At 37.5% G+C, this 22,384-nt stretch overlaps 1 protein-coding gene across 1 annotated transcript; it reads right to left on the reverse strand.

The window, feature by feature from the left end:
* Positions 1-21,354: 21,354 nt before the first annotated feature.
* Positions 21,355-21,891, reverse strand: LOC140169404 (uncharacterized). Its single transcript, XM_072192663.1, has one exon. It carries the CDS (start codon positions 21,889-21,891, stop codon positions 21,355-21,357), a length of 537 nt encoding a protein of 178 aa, XP_072048764.1.
* Between the last annotated feature and the right edge of the window lie 493 nt (positions 21,892-22,384).

Below are 22,384 nucleotides of genomic sequence, written 5' to 3' on the forward strand. Positions count from 1 at the left end.
CATATGAATACACATTTGCAGGTGTCCTGATCAACATAGTGGTGCTTGATCCGATTTTTTCATGGTTGCTGCAATATTGAGCTATACTGTGATGACCATAACTGAATTTTATGATCGATACTATCAAATGAATTTGATTCTCATAAAGAAGGCAAGAAAACTTGACGAAAGTTCTTCAGTCGGATGCAAAACCACATCACGGGCTACCATTTCGGAGGATCTGTTTTGGTATATTGCCTCCCACTGCCGGCCTATACGTCTAGAGCTTGTGAAAAGCTTGTTGCGTCTTTCCGTAATTTCATTCTTGGTTTTGATAGGGTTTGAAGTGTTGCAAGAAGTCAATGTGCTTGATCAGCTGTCTGATTCAGCAACTTTGATCTTTTCACTTGTCATATCTTTTGCTGTACCTATAATTAACAACACCATACGATCAGCTGCAAATGAAGAGGTGCGAAGACAGGATCTGGAACGCAAAGTAGAAAAATGGTTGAAAAGATACAAAAAGATTCACCCAGAATTGGTATATTTAACGGAAGAACCTGTTGAAGAAACGGAACCTCAGGAAGTTGATGGAATAGAGTCTCACCGTGACGGCTTACATATGACTGTAGTCAAATCGACGGTTGAAGGACAGCCAAAACCAGGGGCTATTTTAACGTGCCTCCTGGCACGTTTGTGCAGTGAGATCAAAATTCCGTGCAGTGAGAATTCAAAATCTGTGCTTAAAACATTTCTAATCATTTTGACATACTCAATAGGGATGCTTTAATTAGAGTACCTTCACATGTAATATTTCAAAAAATTTCACGTTTCACCCCTTTCCTCATGTTTCTCGAAAACTAATTTTCAAATGACCTCATGCATATTATACACTAGTAGTAGTATCGTCAACTCCCTCCCCCACGCTTTGCTGCTAACGACATTGTTTACAGCCTAAAGAAGGTCTGGCAGCTTTCAATTTGCCAACGTGCGTGCTATATGGGTTGGTGGTGCGGCAACGCTTGGCGATCGCAACAAAAAGACACACATCATGCAGTTATTGTTAACTACATGTATGCACACAACACAGGGGCACTCACAATAGGCAATTGACCCGTAGGCCTACTGGTAGCGCTGTGTTGTAGATATAGAAGATGAACTAGTTAGCGTCATATATCAAAAAGTATAAAAGCTATGATTTTAGTAGGTATGTCACAGTGGCTGCACAATAATTCTGCCACACTGTGCATGCAAGCATAACAGTGAATTGAAAAGCGCGCGCTTCAAAGTTGACCAATTTTAGAAAACATCATGTCAAAAAATGAATTTCCTCACAATGCTTCATTTATCCAAAATGTTTGAATTTTTAATATATGGTGTGTGAAGACTTTCCGAGGCTACCATCGGGTCCGCATAAAAATTAAATATTGTTTTGTTTAAGAGCTACTGCCTGTTTTTATGGATTTTTGAAGATCGCTCATAAATCAGTAAATATAGGCCTATTGATATAAAGGGACCTACCACCATTTAGCTGAAATATTAATCTTTCTTAGCATGTAAATTATTTCCGTCGACAACGAATGACACACTTCCCTTGCCTTGAGTAAAACTAATTAAAAACAAAACATTATCAAAGAAATTTTTAGGGAGTAATTTTCCAAACCACAATAGCTCTAAGCCATTGTGTGTGCCCAAGGCCATACTATTTTTGTATACGCGATACAGTACAATGGCTGTTCTTTTTACCATTTGTCTTCCCGTGTTAATCCAGATAACAAAATGTTAATTTAAAGTCTCATTGCAAATGAATTTTTATTTTTACTTTGAGCAATGGTGACACATACCATGTTTACAGAAAAAAATGAAAATTCTATTCCAGACATCGTCAAAATGTCAAACTTTGTATTTTTTTGTATTATATTTAAGTAATTACCGATACCCAGCAAACACAAAAACGTTTCAAAAACGTTTTAAATAAGTTATATTTTGGCTTTTGGTTTAGGTAAAAACGTTTTAATAACATTAAAATGTCGGGTTATATAAAGGTCATGATAACGTTTTAAAACGTTTTATATGAAAACACACTACAACAATATTTTTAAATGTTTTCAAAAAATGTTATTGTAAACTATTTTTGCAAACATTTTTGCCAAATGTTTTGTCAATAACATTATGTTAAAATATTTGAACCCAGCAAATACAGAAATGTTTTTAAAATGTTTTTTCAAAACCTTTTAATAACATTTAAATGTCGGGTTATATAAAGGTCATGAAAACGTTTTTAAAACGTTATTGCAAATATTTTGGGCAAACATTTTCGCAAAATATTTTTCAACCCAAAATAACATTCTGTTTAGAATGTTTTGTATCAAGTTTTCAAGAATGTTTTTGGAATGTTATTAAAACGTTTTTATACCCTTTATACAACCTGACATTTAAACGTTTTATGTAAAACATTTTTGTTTGCTGAGCAGTAGATTATCAAAAAATGTTTTTTAAGGTTATGAAACCGTTTTATACTCTTAATATACCCTTTATATAACCCGACATTTAAACGTTTTCTGACAACCTTTTATAACCTTTTGCGAATGATGGCGAAAACGTTTTGTGTTTGCTGGGATTAACTGCAGTTTCTTTATTCAACATCATTACAGGTTCATACTTGACAAATTTATGATGAATGGATAGACTTTCATTAAATATTGAAAAAACCCAAAACTACTCATGCCTAATTTACATAATAATATCATGAATACATAATTAGCTGTAATTAGCTAATTTGCATAATTAATTACTTTTTGTGTATTTTTTGTTATCAATTGAAATAACTTTGTATACATATGTGTGCAAAAAAAACCGCACCCTGATATCATGTACGGTTTTCTATTGGCATCAATTTTGCATATTAATTAGCTGAACTTAGTCATTTTTTCACCTTTAATTTGTCTGCAGATTGGCTGAAATAGCTAAAATAGTATATTTGGTTAATTTATTATAATTATTCAATGCTAGATTTTTAAATTTTGTTTTCTTTAACGAAGTACGGAAAGATAGGCATTTAACCTGTGATACTTAAATTAACGCTGCTTTTTTAAGCAAGGGTCCAAATAAACCTTCAAAATCTCGAAATGTGTCAATTTTGTCATTATAGCCATTTGTGGCAGGTTTTAATTCCATTTACGACCATCTTAAAATTGACACTACATCACAATGCATTGACCGATTTCAATTCCGTTTTTTGATTTTTGATTCTTTAATAAAGCTCATTCATGTAGAAACATTAAATAACGTGTTTCTGCTGCGCTTATTTTTGGGGTGATATGCCTAATTTTAGTACTTGCTCTATGTTTCAATTACTTATTCTTTGCAAAATATCTGAATTTTTAACCTGGTACAAGCTTTAATAACGGGGGACCATACATTTGTATGAGAAAGGAAATCTACATCTTATCCAAACTCCCGTGTTAATCAAATGCACATTTTGCTTCACCGGGCCGCTCTGACTTGGTCGCATTTGCAAGAGGGGTGCCACGAAACCGTAATAGGTACAAATTTAGTACTTTCTGTCAATCAAGTATGGTTCATTCTCTACATGTCAATCTTTAAATTATTAGCATAGTCCTTATAATAACGGGGGACCGCCTTGATAAGTAAATGATAGCAAACCAGTGAAAAATACCCCAAAACTCAGTACATGTCAATAGCGTCATTATCGATTGGATTAGTCGACCGTAGCGGACAATTCGATCGCTCATTGGATTAATATTATCACGTGGTAAGAAATTTGCACTGGACAATCGATTACTCTAATGGTTTAGTACTGCATATTTCGGTTTAATCTTCACTAAGCGGGTTTATGGCTGAAAAGGTCACGGTGAATTTGCCGTGGACAAAACTGCACTATGAGGCGTAGATCCCTGGGGATCCACCAAATATTTTTATATGGGGGATGGTCCATGCAATCACCCCCCATGTTGACGCCCGTATGTGGGTTTCTGACAAATTTAACCTCATTGGCCATTTTATCGTAAAAAGTGCCAAGTTTTGCGCTCTCCTCGCGTATTTTGTTCCACTTTTACACCATAGGCTTATTTAGCCATTTTAGATTCAATATAATAGGCGTAGATCCCGGGGGATTTATCCCCCAATATTTTACCAGGGGGATGGTCCATACAATCATCCCCCCCAATGTTGACGCCTGATAATTGGTTTCTGACCAAATTAACACCATATTTGCCAATGTTAGCCCCAAAAGTGCAAAATTTCGCGAGCTTCGCGCGCATTTATTATACTTTTACACCATATTTTATCAGTTTAGCTTCAAAATAGTCACAAAAATTTGCGCGCTTTTGTACCATAACCTTATTCTGTTGCCAAAAGGTGCTGGTTTGACTATACTTGAAGAATTTTGTCCAATTCCATCCCCTCCAATGTCAAAAAGAAATCTACGCCACTGATTTGTATGCAAGATTAGCAACACGCACCTCACCATTCGTCAACGCCAGTGACCTACTTACATCCTGGGGAAAGGGGAATGTTGCACCCCTGCTCGTAATACCGAGATAAAATTTACTAACATTTGCAATTTAATAGCGTTAATTTTTTTTTGCACTTCGCGCAGTCATCGGAACAATGTGATTGCTACCTTTTTGAAAATGTTTTTTTTTTTTATCTTGGAACTTCTTCAAAATTCAGAGATTTTAATTCTATTTTTTCTAAGTTATATAATTCATGAATAAGAGTGCAGGGAAAACCCTCCGGTCCGATACCTTGAAAAGGCCTAAATGTAAAAGCTTGTGAGCTTGGGGCTCTAGCCCCTGGACCAGGGGCTTTGCCCCCTCGACTCCACCAGGGGATCTAATATTATAAGGCGGATCCCAGCATTGAATTGCCAATAAAAATACTCCTATAAACCCTATAAGTGAGCAAAGCGTTGGACTGCAGTAATTTCCTCCCCTAATTTTGTTAGGCCTTCGGCCTATTTGCCTTTTTTAAGTTATGGTGATTTTTTTAGTGAAAGTGGAAGATTTGTTTGTACTCATTTCGTGTGTGATTTCTTTTTCTGTGTTCAAAAGAGTGTTAAGTGTCCATTCAGGTATAACTGATACGGTCAAAAATTAATCACTCAAATGGGTGATTTTTATATTTTTAAAAATCTCCAAAATTCGAGGGGGGAAACTCCAACCAGGGGTGTAGCCAGGATTTATTTTTAAGAGGGGTTGCTGATTTTGAAATGGGAGACCTTTTTTGACATTTTTCCACATTTTTGGACATATTTGATCAAAAAAGCAAAAGAAGAATCTAATCTTTGCGCTTGCTACGCTCGCAGTTGGGCAAGTTTGGACCTTTTTGACCGAAAACCATTAAAAAACAACTTTTTTTTTCGCTCGCTACGCTCGCAAAGTGGATTTTTTTCGGGTCTTTGATGATTAGAGGGGGGAACATCCCTGCCTACGCCCCTGTCTCCAACACCCCCTCCCCGCAAGCTCGCCGCCGCGGCGCGCCGTTGCAACGCGTTGGTTAATCACCGAGACTTTACATCGCCAACGTGCAGTGACTTTTTTCGCCTAAAATAGCCCCTGGTACGGAATCACAGACGGACATTGCAAAAGCAGTAGGCCTATGCCTCGCGGTGGAGGCATAGTAAGTGCATATTCAGAGTGATTTTTTGCCTTCAACCACCAAAAACAACAAAAGCCTGTTATCATGACAACCAATCAATGTCTGCTGATTTTTTAACATTTTTTTCTTACATCCAGGTTAAAGGGCCCCTGGCAAAGTTCCATGTGGGATCGTGTCCATGAGTGTGAGGACGTAGACGAAAGAAATCTAATGAGTCCACATAATGTTAATGCTAATGTCAAGATGAGACGTAGCTTTAACACTATCTCACCAATTTAAACGACGATGAAGTTGCTGATAACTTCTTACTTTGAGCCAATACCGTCATTCCATTCTCATATTTATATTTTCTATCAAAACTGAAAGTATACTTAAGAGATAATTATATACTATCAAAGTAATGTTCTGTATAGGCCCTACGTATTTGTTTTTTATTTATATTTGAAGCAATCTTTACATTCGTGTACCTAAGCTTTTTGAAATTGAAACTCGTGATTAAGGTTAATTAATTATTTTTTGATTACAGAAGTATATACATCCGCTTCAAATAATATACATTTAGTATTAAAGTGGTGTTAAAATCATCCCAGATATATCAACATAATTACTGAATAGCCCTTTCTCGTTAATAAATTCCAGCACCACGTTCTTTCCACAAAATAATAGAAGAAAATAGGCACCCTGGCCTTCTAAAATTCCGATAAAAATTGTCACTCCACAGGGAAAATCTCATCATGAATACCTGTATTACTTAACGATGCTATTACACACAAACCCGATAATAAAAAGAAGACTCACAAAGCTATTGAAATATCTGGAAATTACTCAACTACAGACTTAGATCAAATTATTTCTGGTGAAATTGAAAGATTTTTCTTGGGAGATTTTGACACATTTTTGGAGCCAGTCAACAGGCGCGGATCGGGCTGGGGCGTCGCGGCCCGCCCTGCCCCCCCCAAGGAAAAATGGGGGAAAAGAGAAACCATTTTGATATTAATATATTCATAAATGTACAAATATACTGTTCGCCGCCGAAGTGCTGTAATAATCGGATTAACTACCATACCCTAGTGGGCACATTAGGAAATTGACGTCAATACAACGTCGGTACGTTGTATAACTATAATGCGGGATATAATTGCTGTAAGATGGTTGTATATGAAGGTTATGTTGACGTCAATTGGTTAGTACAACGTTAAAATCAAAATTTACCTCGGTCATAAAATTATATTATTACAACGTAGGACCAACCAATTGACGTTCAAATAACTTGCATTTATTAATATATAGCCATCTTACAACCAAAACAACGCTCCGACGTTGTATTGACGTCATTTCCCGTATGTGCCCACAAGGTGAAAACAATTTTTGAATATCCCGCTGCACTCATCACCTGTGTATGTCTTCAATCATAGATTGAATACAATACCGCTCTTTTCAAAGATACTAATCTTACAGGTGCAAGTGATCAGCATGATATGGTTCAATGCAGAGGTACGAAATTTACGTGTTGAATTTTGAATCAAGAAATATTTTTGTTTACGTATTATAAAAAACCTTTACTACTTTTCCGTAAATTTTCTTTCTTCGATTCAACTTCCAATGAAATCTTCTTTCTTCTCAACTATCGGTTGATTCCGCTCGGTTCAGCTCAGCGAGTAAACAAAAATGTCCGACTGGAAATACACTACACACTAGCCATCTGACAGGAATTCAAGATTCAACGTGGGAACGGTGGTTCTGACGGGCTTCTCCAAAGCGTTCGATATGATATAGCACAACATCCTCATTGAGAAATTTATCCACTTGGGAGTCCGCAGAGCCATCGTTCCTTGGTTGTGTGACGTTGTCAGCAACCGTATGCAATGCGTCCGCTACAATCAATCACTCTCTGAGTTCTCAATGGTGCCCTCCCACAGGGGACTAAACTCAGCCCAATCGGCTTCCAGGTTATCATGATGCAGTTCAGATCAAAGATGCAAGCGTCAACTGTTGGAAGTACGTGGATGACCTGACACTTGCTGAAAATCGTCCGTATTCCCAGCCAAGCAAGCTTCAAGATACACTGGACGAGTTCACTGAGCGGACAAAAAAAAAAACTTAGCTTGAACCCTAGGAAGTGTCAGGCCATCCAGGTTTGTTTCAAAACCAAACCACCGCCCCCTATTGACCTTAAGATAGCTGGTAAGCCCTTTAACTTAGTAACTGAGGCTAAAATACTAGTGGTTCAGCTGCAAAATGACCTGAAGTGGGACAAAAATGTTATTGAAATAACAAGGAAGTCCAACTAAAAGTTGTGTATGCTATAAAAACTGCTGAAATTTTTTTGGTTTCAATGATGAAGAACTTATTACTGTGTACAAAGGTGCGCCATATTCTTGAGTAGGCCTACGCAGATGTCACCTGGCACTCCCCGTTAACAACAAATCAAACAAAGTCACTTGAACAACTCCAAAGACGTGCATGCAGGATCATTTTAGGCCTCATGCTGAAGAGAAGAGAAGATCATTTGCTGAAGGTTAGTCGAAGGGCTTGCCGACTCAGAGAGAAATATGGCTATAACGGAGAGGGAGAGAGAGAGACTTACAGGCAAATAAACTACAGAAACCGCGTCAAAGAGACAGAACGAGAGTCTAAGACTAGTATTAAACATTTCCCGTTTGGTGCTCAAATTCGTCATTATCCATGTTATCATTCCCATTCGGGTGTTCAGATTGCAGATTTAGCTTTGGCTGTCCTTCAACCTTCGATTTAACTACAGGCATTTGTACACTGTCACGGGGAGACTCTATTCTTTTCCTGAGGTTCCATTTCTTCAACAGGTTCTTCGGTTAAATATACCAAACCTGGGTGATCTTTTTTAAATTTTTTCAAGTATTTTTTCTATTTTTCGTTTCAGATCCTGTCTTCGCACCTCTTCATTTGCAGCTGATCGTATGGTGTTGTTAATTATAGGTACAGCAAAAGATATGACAAGTGAAAAGATCAAAGTTGCTGAATCAGACAGCTGATCAAGCACATTGACTTCTTTCAACACTTCAAACCCTATCAAAACCAAGAATGAAATTACGGAAAGACGCAACAAGCTTTTCACAAGCTCTAGACGTATAGGCCGGCAGTGGGAGGCAATATACCAAAACAGATCCTCCGAAATGGTAGCCCGTGATGTGGTTTTGCATCCGACTGAAGAACTTTCGTCAAGTTTTCTTGCCTTCTTTATGAGAATCAAATTCATTTGATAGTATCGATCATAAAATTCAGTTATGGTCATCACAGTATAGCTCAATATTGCAGCAACCATGAAGAAAATCGGATCAAGCACCACTATGTTGATCAGGACACCTGCAAATGTATATTCTATGGTATCTGCGATCAAGGCAGCAATGCCAGCAACCAAACGTATCACACCAAACAGCAACGGGGAACATACAAGGATTAACAATACATAATGTGCACAATATGTGCAAGTTCTCGGACCTTCTTCATCATCCATCCAAGTTAAAAACATGACAACAGTGTATACCAATGGACTGTACCATATCAGCAACGTAACCATCAACAGAAATGATATCGGTACTTTTACCACTAAAGATGCGCAGCCATGGCAATGGTCATTTATCTTTTTCCCAAATGATGTGTGATTCCATAGCCAATTCCAGATAATGCGCCGATCTATGGCCATTAGCCATCGGTGGGACATGTAATGAAAAAATTGGTTTTGCCAAGGTTGTTTTCGATCAGCCTTCACTACTTGATTTTCTACGGGTAAATCCTTGCCTAACAGACGTTTTCTCTGTATGTCCGGTTCTAAAAATATCGGTTGATCAACATCATCGTCATGATCATAAATCAGTGCAGTTGTAATGAGGACATACGCGATGAAAAGCAAGATTAGTATCCCTGTCATACTCCAGTACGCGTTATAATTGACGGAAACACGAAAAGCGGATGCCATTCGGACAGAGTAAGTTTCATCAAATAACCTCAAGATAATAGCTTCCCAGTAGCTGATAAGGAACATTAGGCCAATCAACCCAATTCTTCGGATGATTATGACACCAATATGAAGATTAAAACTGCCTTTAGAACTAGGAATGTTGTCTTTCCAATAGAGCAATATGTATTTGAGACCAATTGGGAGGCTCGTGTTTCTGTCAAAACGGAATGAATTTCCTACCTTAATGGGAGGATGTTTTTGGATCATTATACCTATTGCAAACGGAGAGCACAAGACCCCAAGAATTAAAATAGTGTGGTACATAATAGACAGCCAAAGGAAAGACTCATTGTCTTGTGGAGTGACAATTTTATCATCGGAAGACCAACATGCTATTTCGATACTGTCTGGTAAATACATAAATACATGAAGGTTAAGAATCCAAGCTTTTAAAGTACCTCTCACGTTTGTTATATTATGGTAAAATTCTTGACAAACTTTAAATCTATTATATTCTTGATTATTTTCCTCATACGCTAATTGGAATACATCAATGAGAAATTCATAAACAGCCAGGTACTTCGCATAATCGGATATATTTTGAAACTCCATGCATGATTCAATCGATACTTCCAATTGGTAATGGTATACATCTGGACTTAAGGTACCAAGCGAGAGGTGTAGAAAATTTGGTGAAAAGGTGCGAAGCAAATACCCCTTTCCTTCGCTCACCCAAGTCCACAAAAGAGGGTCAATCGCAGCTGGTATATCATTCAAATACGCGGTATCAGAGTCAAATTCCAAATCTATGAAGAGTAGCTTCACATAGATCAACGCTGGATTCAAACGAAGTTTTCTTTGAAGAACTGCAAACGAATCATTGGTTGTTGCTAATGTACAGTTTCGTATTTCCCAGCTGGGAGGAATTGTAGTCGTTGGTGACAACAATGTAGTGTGCTTTACTGAAGTCGTTGTTGGCGTTGCAGTAGTGGTTTCCTCAGTAGTATTGTATTGGTCAGAAGATCTGTCCAAGAAGAGCACCTTTTGATGGGTCGACACGATAAGTAGCATCACAATATGGAGGAATAACATCACATGTGCCTTATTCCCACGATGAAAAGTAGGCCTAATAGCCAGTGCCATTATGTGTGATTTCTGAAGAAAAGATTTAAAGCATTTGAATTGTAATTTGATATCGAGATGTGAAATCAACCAATTAAAAGAAGCATAACTACTAAATTTTGGTTTGATTTACAAAATAAGGTCACAACTGTGAGGCGTTGTGCGATGGGGTTGGTATAATTTACATTGTTTTTGATGCCTCACTGCGAAAAATCGAGCAGCTCATCTACCAAAAAATTGCTGGTTATGGAGTACAAATATATCACCAACTTTAGGCAAAATGGTGTTTTGAATGCATCGTGGAGTTTTAACCATGAGAAAATTACGAATTTCTCTGTGCCTTTTAACACATACGAGAATAGGAACTTGATTTTATGGTGAGAGCCCTAACTAAGATGAGACATCAAATATTACTACATGCAAAATATTTTTCTTCCAAACTCATGAGTTTTCTAAATTGAAATGTATATAATTATGTATACATACTTACTCGCTAACGTTTTTTCTAGGAGCTCTCTTCTTCTGATACTGCGCAAAACCTCAAACAGAGTATCGACACACATTGGTTGATTTGCAAGCATACAAGCGCACAACATGCTCCACTTGAACAGCATATACAAAATAAGAAGTTTGATGTGGAAGAGCTGGAGCATGTATCCACGTATGATACTTAAGATTGAGTGATTTATTTCATTTTCTCACGTAATGTTAAGGTCAAGTCAACGATTGACTGATAGGATGGGTTTCTTTAGATAAGACACGTAAATTTTATAACAGTGATCAGCATTAGGAAATATAAAATTATGCCGTATAAAATTAATGTTTTGGCTCTCGTCCCCTCCCTCCTTAATTTCTGGGATTTGTCTCTTTTTGTTTACATTTTTCAATTTTTATTAGACTTTGGAATGATTTATGAAAACTTCATACATATGAATAAGTTTATTAGAGAACAAAGATCACGTCCAAGTCTTTTTGTGGTACTTTTTGGGATTTATCTTTCAGAATCTCACACTTAAAAAGGGCCTCATCCTTTCCTCGAGCACTGTTGGAAAAGACTGAAAACTACTGACAATGCTCATTTTACATTGGAAACAAACAACCAAAAACAAAAGAACAAAAAAACAAAAAAATCTCCATCCCTCATCAATTCATGAAAATCCTCTGGACGAGAACCAAAACATTAATTTTATACGGCCGTAGTAGTAGCTCAAAGTTGAATTTGTCGTCAATGTTCACATATGTGTAATTATATGGATCATAATCATGTAAATGTCTATAAAGTTTTAGATAAGGCAGTTTCAATATTAAAAATCGGTGTTCTATAAGCCATAGTAAAGTCATATATTGTGTAAAGCAGTCAGCTTGTGCCACTTCCGTGTGTTTGTGTACTAATTTGAGTGACTGAATTGAGTTGAATCATGAACCATCTGCATGGTCGGTGCACCGATCATCTGCGTAATTTTAATAAATTTTATAAATTTGAAATACATGTAAATATTTCGTATTATCTATTTACCAATGTCAATTAAGTGAAAGACAAACATATATAAAACCTTTGTTTTTGTTCTAAAATCTTTGACGATATAAGCATTGAAAGTTCACTTTACGTGGTACAAACTTGATACGTGCGATTAAGTAAAATTGGGCTTAATGTTTGAACCTGACTGAAATAGGAAAGAAACCAAGTATAGTTTTTCTGTAATCCAAGATATTACTGATTCTACTGATATCACTTTTACGCCATGAACCATTTTTTTTTTTTTATATCAAAAATGCTAATCATCATGATCATGAAAGTCAATTCTTCGCGATGTAAGTTTGATATGATTGAAAAATGTCAAAAGTGGCCCAACTCGTTTTCTGGACGATTTAGTTAATTGAGCATAGCGTTTGAGCCCGAACTAGTAAAGAAACCAAATAAAGTTTTTCTGTTAGCCAAGATATTACTGATTCCACTGCATATAACATTGTTGCCATGAACTCTTTGTTTGGTCTAAAACATGTAAATGGCGAAATTGCAATTGAATAATTTTTATTGTTACAATCTGTATATAAAAAAGAAGTGGGAGTAGTTCAATACCCTTTCATTACCATTTACTTCATCAAAATCAATATCAACAGTAGATAGCAACACTACTTCATCAAGACCAATATCAGCAAATAGCAACATTACTCCATCAACGTCAATAGCTTCACTACTTCATCAACACCAATCTCATCAATACCAATATCAACAATAAATACTTAATCAACATGCTTTGTTGTTGTTGCTAGCTTTTAAGCTAAGGGCTCTACTTCATTAACACTAATATCAGCAGTTGATAGCAAAACTACTTTATCAATACCAATATCAGCAGTAGATAGCAACAGTACTTTATTAACACCAATATCAGCAGCAGATAACAAAACTACTTTACCAAAACCAATTATCAGTAGCAGATAAGAACGCTAATATCAGCAGATAGCAATACTACTTCATTAACACCAATATCAGCAATAGATAGCAAAACTACTTTACCAACACCAATTATCAACAGCATAAAGGTACGCTACTTCATCAACACCAATACTAGCAATACTACTTCATTAGCACCAATATAAGCAGTTGATAGCATCACTACTTAATCAATACCAATATCAACAATAAATACTTGATTGTCTGTGGTTGCTGGCTTTCAAGCCAAGGCCTTTACTCAATTAACACCAATATCAGCAGTAGATAGCAAAACTACTTTATCAACACAAAGTCAGCAGTAGATAGGAACACTACTTCATGAACACCAATATCAGTAGATAGCAATACTACTTCAGTACCTAAGCTTTTTGAAATTGAAACTAGTGATTAAGGTTAATTAATTATTTTTTGATTACAGAAGTATATACATCCGCTTCAAATAATATACATTTAGTATTAAAGTGGTGTTAAAATCATCCCAGATATATCAACATAATTACTGAATAGCCCTTTCTCGTTAATAAATTCCAGCACCACGTTCTTTCCACAAATAGAAGAAAATAGGCACCCTTCTAAAATTCCGATAAAAATTGTCACTCCACAGGGAAAATCTCATCATGAATACCTGTATTACTTAACGATGCCTTCACACACAAACCCGATAATAAAAGAAGACTCACAAAGCTATTGAAATATCTGGAAATTACTCAACTACAGACTTAGATCAAATTATTTCTGGTGAAATTGAAAGATTTTTCTTGGGAGATTTTGACACATTTTTGGAGCCAGTCAACAGGCGCGGATCGGGCCGGGCGTCGCGGCCCGCCCTATCCAGAAAAAAAAGGAAAAATGGGGAAAAGAGAAACCATTTTGATATTAATATATTTATAAATGTACAAATATAGTGTTCGCCGCTGAAGTGCTGTAATAATCGGATTAACTACCATACCCTAGTGGGCACATTAGGAAATTGACGTCAATACAACGTCGGTACGTTGTATAATGCGGGGTATAATTGCTGTAAGATGGTTGTATATATGAAAGTTATGTTGACATCAATTGGTTAGTACAACGTTAAACCAACCAAAATTTACCTCGGTCATAAATTTATATTATTACAACGTACAACCAAAACAACGCTCCGACGTTGTATTGACGTCATTTCCTGTATGTGCCCACTAGGAGAAAACAATTTTTGAATATCCCGCTGCACTCATCACCTGTGTATGTCTTCAATCATAGATTGAATACAATACCGCTCTTTTCAAAGATACTAATCTTACAGGTGCAAGTGATCAGCATGATATGGTTCAATGCAGGGGTACGAAATTTACGTGTTGAATTTTGAATCAAGAAATATTTTTGTATACGTATTATAAAAAACCTTTACTACTTTTCCGTAAATTTTCTTTCTTCGATTCAGCTTCCAATGAAATCTTCTTTCTTCTCAGCTGTCGGTTGATTCCGCTCAGTTCAGCTCAGCGAGTTAACAAAAACGTCCGACTTGAAATACACTACACACTAGCCATCTGACACGAATTCAAGATTCAATGTGGGAACGGTGGTTCTGACGGACTTCTCCAAAGCGTTCGATATGATAGCCCACAACATCCTCATTGAGAAATTTATCCACTTGGGAGTCTGAGTGCAGAGCCATCGTTCCTTGGTTGTGTGACGTTGTCAGCAACCGTATGCAATGCGTCCGTTACAATCAATCACTCTCTGAGTTCAAAGTTCTCAATGGTGCCCTCCCACAGGGGACTAAACTCGGCCCAATCGGCTTCCAGGTTATCATGATGCAGTTCAGATCAGATGCAAGCGTCAACTGTTGGAAGACACTTGCTGAAAATCGTCTGTATTCCCAACCAAGCAAGCTTCAAGATACACTGGACGAGTTCACTGAGCGAACAAACAAAAACAAGCTTAGCTTAAACCCTAGCAAGTGTCAGACCATCCAGGTTTGTTTCAAAACCAAACCACCGCCCCTATTGAGCTTAAGATAGCTGAGGCGAAAATACTAGGTGTTCACCTGCAAAATGACCTGAAGTGGGACAAAAATGTTAAAGAAATAAAAAGTCACTTGAACAACTCCAAAGACGTGCATGCAGGAGAAGATCATTGCCGAAGGTTAGTCGAAGGGCTTGCCGACTCAAGAGAGAAAGACAGCTATGACGGAGGGGAGAGAGAGAGGGGAGAGAGGGATACTTACAGGCAAATAAATTACAGAGACCGCGTCAAAGAGACAGAACGAGAGTCTAAGACTAAGACTAATATTAAACCTTTCCCGTTTCGTGCTCAAATTCGTCATTATCATTCCCATTCGGGTGTTCAGATTGCAGATTTAGATTTGGCTGTCCTTCAACCGTCGATTTGACTACAGGCATTGGTACACTGTCACGGGGAGACTCTATTCTTTCAATTTCCCGAGGTTCCGTTTCTTCAACAGGTTCTTCGGTTAAACGTACCAATTCTGGGTTATCCTTTTGTATTTTTTTCAAGTATTTTTCTACTTTTCGTTTCAGATCCTGTCTTCGCACCTCTTCATTTGCAGCTGATCGTATGGTGTTGTTAATTATAGGTACAGCAAAAGATATGACAAGTGAAAAGATCAAAGTTGCTGAATCAGACAGCTGATCAAGCACATTGACTTCTTGCAAGACTTCAAATCCTATCAAAACCAAGAATGAAATTACAGAAAGACGTAACAAACTTTTTACAAGCTCTAGACGTATAGGCCGGCAGTGGGAGGCAATATACCAAAACAGATCCTCCGAAATGGTAGCCCGTGATGTGGTTTTGTATCCGACTGAAGAACTTTCGTCAAGTTTTCTCGCCTTCTTTATGAGAATCAAATTCATTTGATAGTATCGGTCATAAAATTCAGTTATGGTCATCACAGTATAGCTCAATATTGCAGCAACCATGAAGAAAATCGGATCAAGCATCACTATGTTAATCAGGACACCTGCAAATGTGTATTCTATGGTATCTGCGATCAAGGCAGCAATGCCAGCGACCAAACGTATCACACCAAACAACAACGGGCAACATACAAGGATGAGAATAGTCTTGAACAATACATAAGTTACACGATGGGTACAAGTTTGCAGGTCTTCTTCATCCATCCAAGTTAAAAACATGACAACAGTGTATACCAATGGACTGTACCATATCAGCAACGTAACCACCAGCAGAAATGATATCGGTACTTTCACCACTACAGATGCGCAGCCACGGCATTGATCATTTATCTTTTTTCCAAAAGATGTGTGATTCCATATCCAATCCCAGATAATGCGCCGATCTATGGCCATTAGCCATCGGTGGGACATGTAATGAAAAAATTGGTTTTGCCAAGGTTGTTTTTGATCAGCCTTCACTACTTGGTACTTATCGGGTAAATCTTCGCCTATAAACATGCCTAACAGACGTTTTCTCTGTATGTCCGGTTCTAAAAATATCGGTTCATCATCATAGATCAATGCAGTTGTAATGAGGATATATGCGATGAAAAGCAGGATTAGTATGCCTGTCATACTCCAGTACGCGTTATAATTGATGGAAACGCGGAAAGCTGATGCCATTCGGACAGAGTAAGTTTCATCAAGTAACTTTAAGAAAATAGCTTCCCAGTAGCTGATAAGGAACAAAAGGCCAATCAACCCAACTCTTCGGATGATTTGGACAGAAACATGAAGACTGCCGTTAGAACTGGGAGTGTTGTCTTTCCAATAGAGCAATATGTATTTGAGACCAATTGGGAGGCTCGTGTTTCTGTCAAAACGGAATGAATTTCCTACCTTAATGGGAGGATGTTTTTGGATCATTATACCTATTGTGAACGGAAAGCACAAGACCCCAAGAATTAAAATAGTGTGGTACATAATAGACAACCAAAGGAAAGACTCATTGTCTTGTGGAGTGACAATTTTATCATCGGAAGACCAACATGCTATTTCGATACTTTCTGGTAAATACATAAATACATGAAGGTTAAGAATCCAAGCTTTTAAAGTACCTCTTACGTTTGTTATATTATGGTAAAATTCTTGACAAACTTTAAATCTATTATGTTCTTGATTATTTTCCTCATACGCTAACTGAAACACATCAATGAGAAATTCCGAAACAGCCAGGTACTTCGCATAATCGGATATATTTTGAAACTCCATGCATGATTCAATCGATACTTCCAATTGGTAATGGTATACATCTGGACTTAAGGTACCAAGAGAGAGGTGGAGAAAATTGGGCGAAAAGGTCCGAAGCAAATACCCCTTTCCTTCGCTCACCCAAGTCCACAAAAGAGGGTCAATCGCAGCTGGTATATCATTCAAATACGCAGTATCCGAGTCAAATTCCAAATCTATGAAGAGTAGCTTCACATAGATCAACGCTGGATTCAGACGAAGTTTTCTTTGAAGAGCTGCAAACGAATCATTGGTTGTTGCTAGTGTACAGTTTCGTATTTGCCAGCTGGGAGGAATTGCAGTCGTTGGTGGCAACAATGTAGTCTTCTTTACCGAAGTCGTTTGCGTTGCAGTAGTGGTTTCCTCGGTAGTGTTGTATTGATCAGAAGATCTGTCCAAGATAGGAACTTTCTGATGGGTTGACACGATAAGTAACATAACGATATTGAAGAACAACATCGCACGTGCCTTGCTGTCACGATGAAAAGTAGGCCTAGTAGTCAGTCCCATTATGTGTGGTTTCTGAAGAAAAGAGTTCAAGCATTTTAATTGTAATTTGATGCCTAGAAGTGGGAATCAACATATCAAAAGATATCAGACAGTGCGTAGCCAGGGTTGGGTTTTTAATGCTTTTTTTGTCCAAAAAGTCCATTTGCGAGCGAAAAAGTCCAAAATTTTTGGGAAAAGGTCCAATGGGGAGGGGGATGTATACTTTTTCCAAATCCACCCCTCGCCTAAAACAACTACGCTACCACTAAATTGGTCCAACCATTTCTGACTGGAAAAATACCAGTGTTTCCATTCGCAGATCACACCTGTTTGATCTGAATGGAAAAAAAGTTTGGAATGAAGACTGATGTGCCTATTGTTTGTTATATACTGTGCCAAATAAGTAACCTTACACTTGGAATAAAAATCCTAATTTTAAAAACTAAACCATATTTGGTATGATTACATCGTTTCGTTTTTGATATACTACAAAAAATTGAGCAGATTAACTACCAAAAATCAAGATATATTCAAAAATTGTATTCATCTATCTGATCTATTGCTATGGTAGTCAACCCTGTTACATCATCACTTCTACGATGAATAGGGTATAGAATATATATGGCAAAACTTCACCAAAATGGTGTTTGGAATATACCATGGAGTTTTAACCATGTTAAAGTTGCTAAATCTAGCATTTTCTAAGGAACTAATTGCAACAGAATTTTTTTCACCACAGTGCATTTCCTTGAGGTCCCCAAAGTACCATACTAAAAGTCCCAAAATATCCAAGTATGGGAAAGGTGCCTAATTTGCATAAATCCAAAATGGCCGCCCAAATTTCAGAAAAATCTAGATTTTGATATATCTTCACTTCTAAATGGCCTATTACAATGGCTTAACTTTCTAGGAAGGGGGTTTTGGACACAACAAGTATCATGAGATAGGTTAAAAATTGATTACATAAACAGATCATCGTTATATTTTCAAAATGGCCGCCAAAATCTTTTTACACATGTAACATATCATTTTGAATGATAGAATAGCAATATTCTACTTGGATCAAATTCAAACCTATTTTTTTTCACCACAACACATTAATTTGAGGTCTCATGACACCAGACTAAAAGTCCCAAAGTATCCAAGTATAGAAAAGATGCCTAATTTGCATAAATCCAAGATGGCTGCCTGTCAAAATTCAGAAAATTTCAACTTTGACATATATCTTCAGTTCTAAATGACACAACGTAATGATTCAGGTCTTATGGAATAGGTTGGAAAATGATTACACAAATGGATCATGAACAGCTCCACAATATTAAAGTATTGCAAAAGGTGCCTAATTTGCATAAATCAAAAATGGCTACCTGCCGAAATCAATAAAAAATATATAAACTTTGAAATATCTTTACTTCCTAATGACCATGATGACCAGTATGATGGTTTGATTTTCAAGGATGTATATAATTATGATATTTGTATGAGCCTGTAGAATGTAGAATCCTCATGCATTTCTCAGAAAACAGTGTGAGCAGTGTGGGGAAAGAATAATGCCAAGAAGACTGCTAGAATTTTCCAAAATACAATACATTAACATTTTTGACTTGAAAAGAAAAAAGCCTACTTGTGTGATGTAAAGCATTTACATTATGAAATATTCATATTTCATGGCAGCAATAATCTGAAAATCGTTATCTGACCTGCCATGTCTCCCAAGACATTCCTTGAATCCACAAACTACATTATAAAGTTCAGCTATTGTAATGAAACTATTAATGGGTGACGGTGATGAATTTTGGAAATACCTACCTACCATGCCTACCTACCAGTCAGCATCGTGCATTTCTGCACCTGCTGCCTTACGTAGGAACAATTCCACGTGGCCATTAGCAATTTCAGCTTCTTCCACAGACCACCTGGGGCCAAGTCTATCCAAGTCCCTCTGAATAACACTCTTCCAAGTTGTCCTAGGGGGTCCAGGTCTTCTCTTTCCATGGGTGGGATTCCAGAAGTAGAGCTTTCTTGGGCCGGATGCGACTCTCATCCATTCTGTGCAGATGGCCAAACCACTGTAAGCATTGCTTTCTTATGATAGTAGTGAGCTTCTGTTGTTTCGTCACTGATGATCTTATGAAGTCGTTGGTGATAAGCTGGGCTGGGTCCATTTGATGCAGATAATTTTCCTTTGGCATCTCATATCAAATGCATCTAATCTGGACTCATCTCTTTCAGTGAGGGTTCAGCATTCAGAAGCATATATAGAAGGGTAGAGAGGTCGAGAACGCATGCTCTATAGAATTTCATCTTGGTGTCTAAATTGATATACCGGTCCTTCCACACCTTCTCAAGTTCTTTAAAAGCACCAGATGATTTGCCACTCCTATGATTGAGCTCCTTAGTATATGATCCATCAGCACTAAAGTATGCTCCCAGATACTTAAATTGATCCATAACCTTGATGAGGCCTTCATCTCCCATTGGAACCAAAGGGGCTGAGCTCGAACGACCAAGTGATGGCTTCAGTTGTATCTGTCATCTTGGCATCATAATCTTCTAGGAGGGCTTTGTCAGCATAGTCAAGATCAACCAGTTTTACCTCCGGGTACCTCAAGATTTGCCTAGGTAGAAGGGTTATACTTTTCTTGCTTTCTGTACGAAGTCGATGGCAAGGCCAAAAAGCAGTGGTGACCAAATATCACCCTGTCTGTCTTACGCCAGTGACTATACTGAACAATTTGGAAAGGGAGCTCTCTGATTTGACCGCACATGTTGTGGCATGATAAGAGTTAATTATGATGTTGATGATCTTCCTTGGGATGCCAATAGATGTGCAGGATTTTCCATACAGATGGTTGGTGAGTCAAAGGCAGCCTTAAAGTCGATGAAGTTAATTAAACCTTGGTAGCTGTTGGATCAGACATTTCTTGATGATTTGGTTCAGGTCGAATATTTAATCCTGGCATAAGCGTCCCTAAAACCAGCTTGGTTTTCCCTCATTCTTACGTCAACGTCATCCTTCACTCTTAGAAGTACGATTGTGGAGAAAACTTTGCCTGCAATGTTCAATAGAGTGATACCACAGTTATTGCTACAGTGAGAAAGGTCTCCCTTCTTTGGTAATGGAAGGATTATGCCTTGTCCCCATTCTCTTGGTATTTTCTCGGTTCGCCTTTATCAGTTTACAAATTATCAGCGACCATTCTTTGATGTTGTCGCCACCATCCTTGAGAAGTGAGGGGGAGGATGTTATCAATGCCCGGTGCCTTGTTTCGTTTGAGTAGGCTAAGTGCCATGTCAAGTTCTTCTCTGATTGGTGGTTCCATGTCAATTTTTAGTTCTTCTCAAGGATTGAACCTTGAGAAGTTTAATAACTCACTAGGCTCTTCAGCGTTGAGCAGGTCTTCAACAGATTCAGCCCATCTCTGCAGTCGAGCAGCCTCATCCTTAAGTATTTCTCCTTTGGCATATCATATCTGCGAGGCCTTTCTGCTGGTTTTACCAATGAGAACATTCTTCAGCTGGAAGACTTGCTCTTGCTCATCCAGGTCTTTTTGTCATTCTTAAGCAATTCTTGTGTGCCTGTTGAGTTCACGGGAGTCACTATCCATTGCTGGTTTGACTACCTTTCTCTCAATAAGCTCCTTTGTCTCAGTTGAGATCCAGTCTGCCTTCATCTTCATTCTGAATCCAAGGTGTTCTACTGATGCTCTATTTACGGTATCAACAATTACATTCCACTCTTCATCAACATCGGTATTAGCATCTAATTCAGCCAATGCATGGAACTTTCCACCGATTTTAGCATGAAAGCATGTCAAAACATCACTCTCTAGCAGTTTACTGGTGTCATATATTACGTGGATGGTAGTAATTGCCAGGTTATGGTCAATTCCAACATCAGCTCTTCTGTACACTCTAACGTCTTTTAAGGAGTTACGCCAATTCCGGTTGATTAAGGTACCAATTTGGTTTTCTGTCCTTCCATTGGGAGAATTCCAAGTTAACTTATGGATTTTCTTGTGTGGGAAGAGTAACGATCCAACAATGAGATTGTGTTCTTTGTGATTGTGTAATATTGGTAGCCATCTTGGGTACATTTATTGGATTTATGCAAATAACTCTTTCCCATAAATTCCCATACTTTTCTATATATATTTGAGAACTTTTAGAATATTGTTCATGGAACTCAAAAACATTGTATTAAGCTGAAAGAAACTGTTGATTTGTTCCAAGTGTAGTTGTACATAGTGATATGGTTGTATAAATAGGCCTATGGCCATTTTGAAAATATGCTAGTGATCATTCTCTATGGTCAGTTTATATCCTATTCCATAAGAATGGCTGTGTCCACAAACCCATTCCGAGAAAGTTAAATCATTGTAATATTCCAAAATCTACATTTTCTGAATTTTGGCAGGTGGCCATCTTGGATTTCTGCAAATTAATCATCTTTTTGGATACTTGGATACTTTGGTACTATTAGTATAGTACTCAAGTGTTCTCAAATGATTATTGTGGTGAAAAAAAACAATGTTGCAGTTGTTCCAAGCTATTCTACAATACGAAATGATGTGTTTCCTGTGTAAAATA

Source organism: Amphiura filiformis, chromosome 14, assembly GCF_039555335.1.
Source record: "Amphiura filiformis chromosome 14, Afil_fr2py, whole genome shotgun sequence".
Taxonomy (NCBI): domain Eukaryota; kingdom Metazoa; phylum Echinodermata; class Ophiuroidea; order Amphilepidida; family Amphiuridae; genus Amphiura; species Amphiura filiformis.

Coding starts and splice junctions, on each gene's coding strand:
- LOC140169404 (XM_072192663.1), bottom strand. CDS start 21,891: ATGTACCCAAGATGGCTACCAATATTACACAATCACAAAGAACACAAT.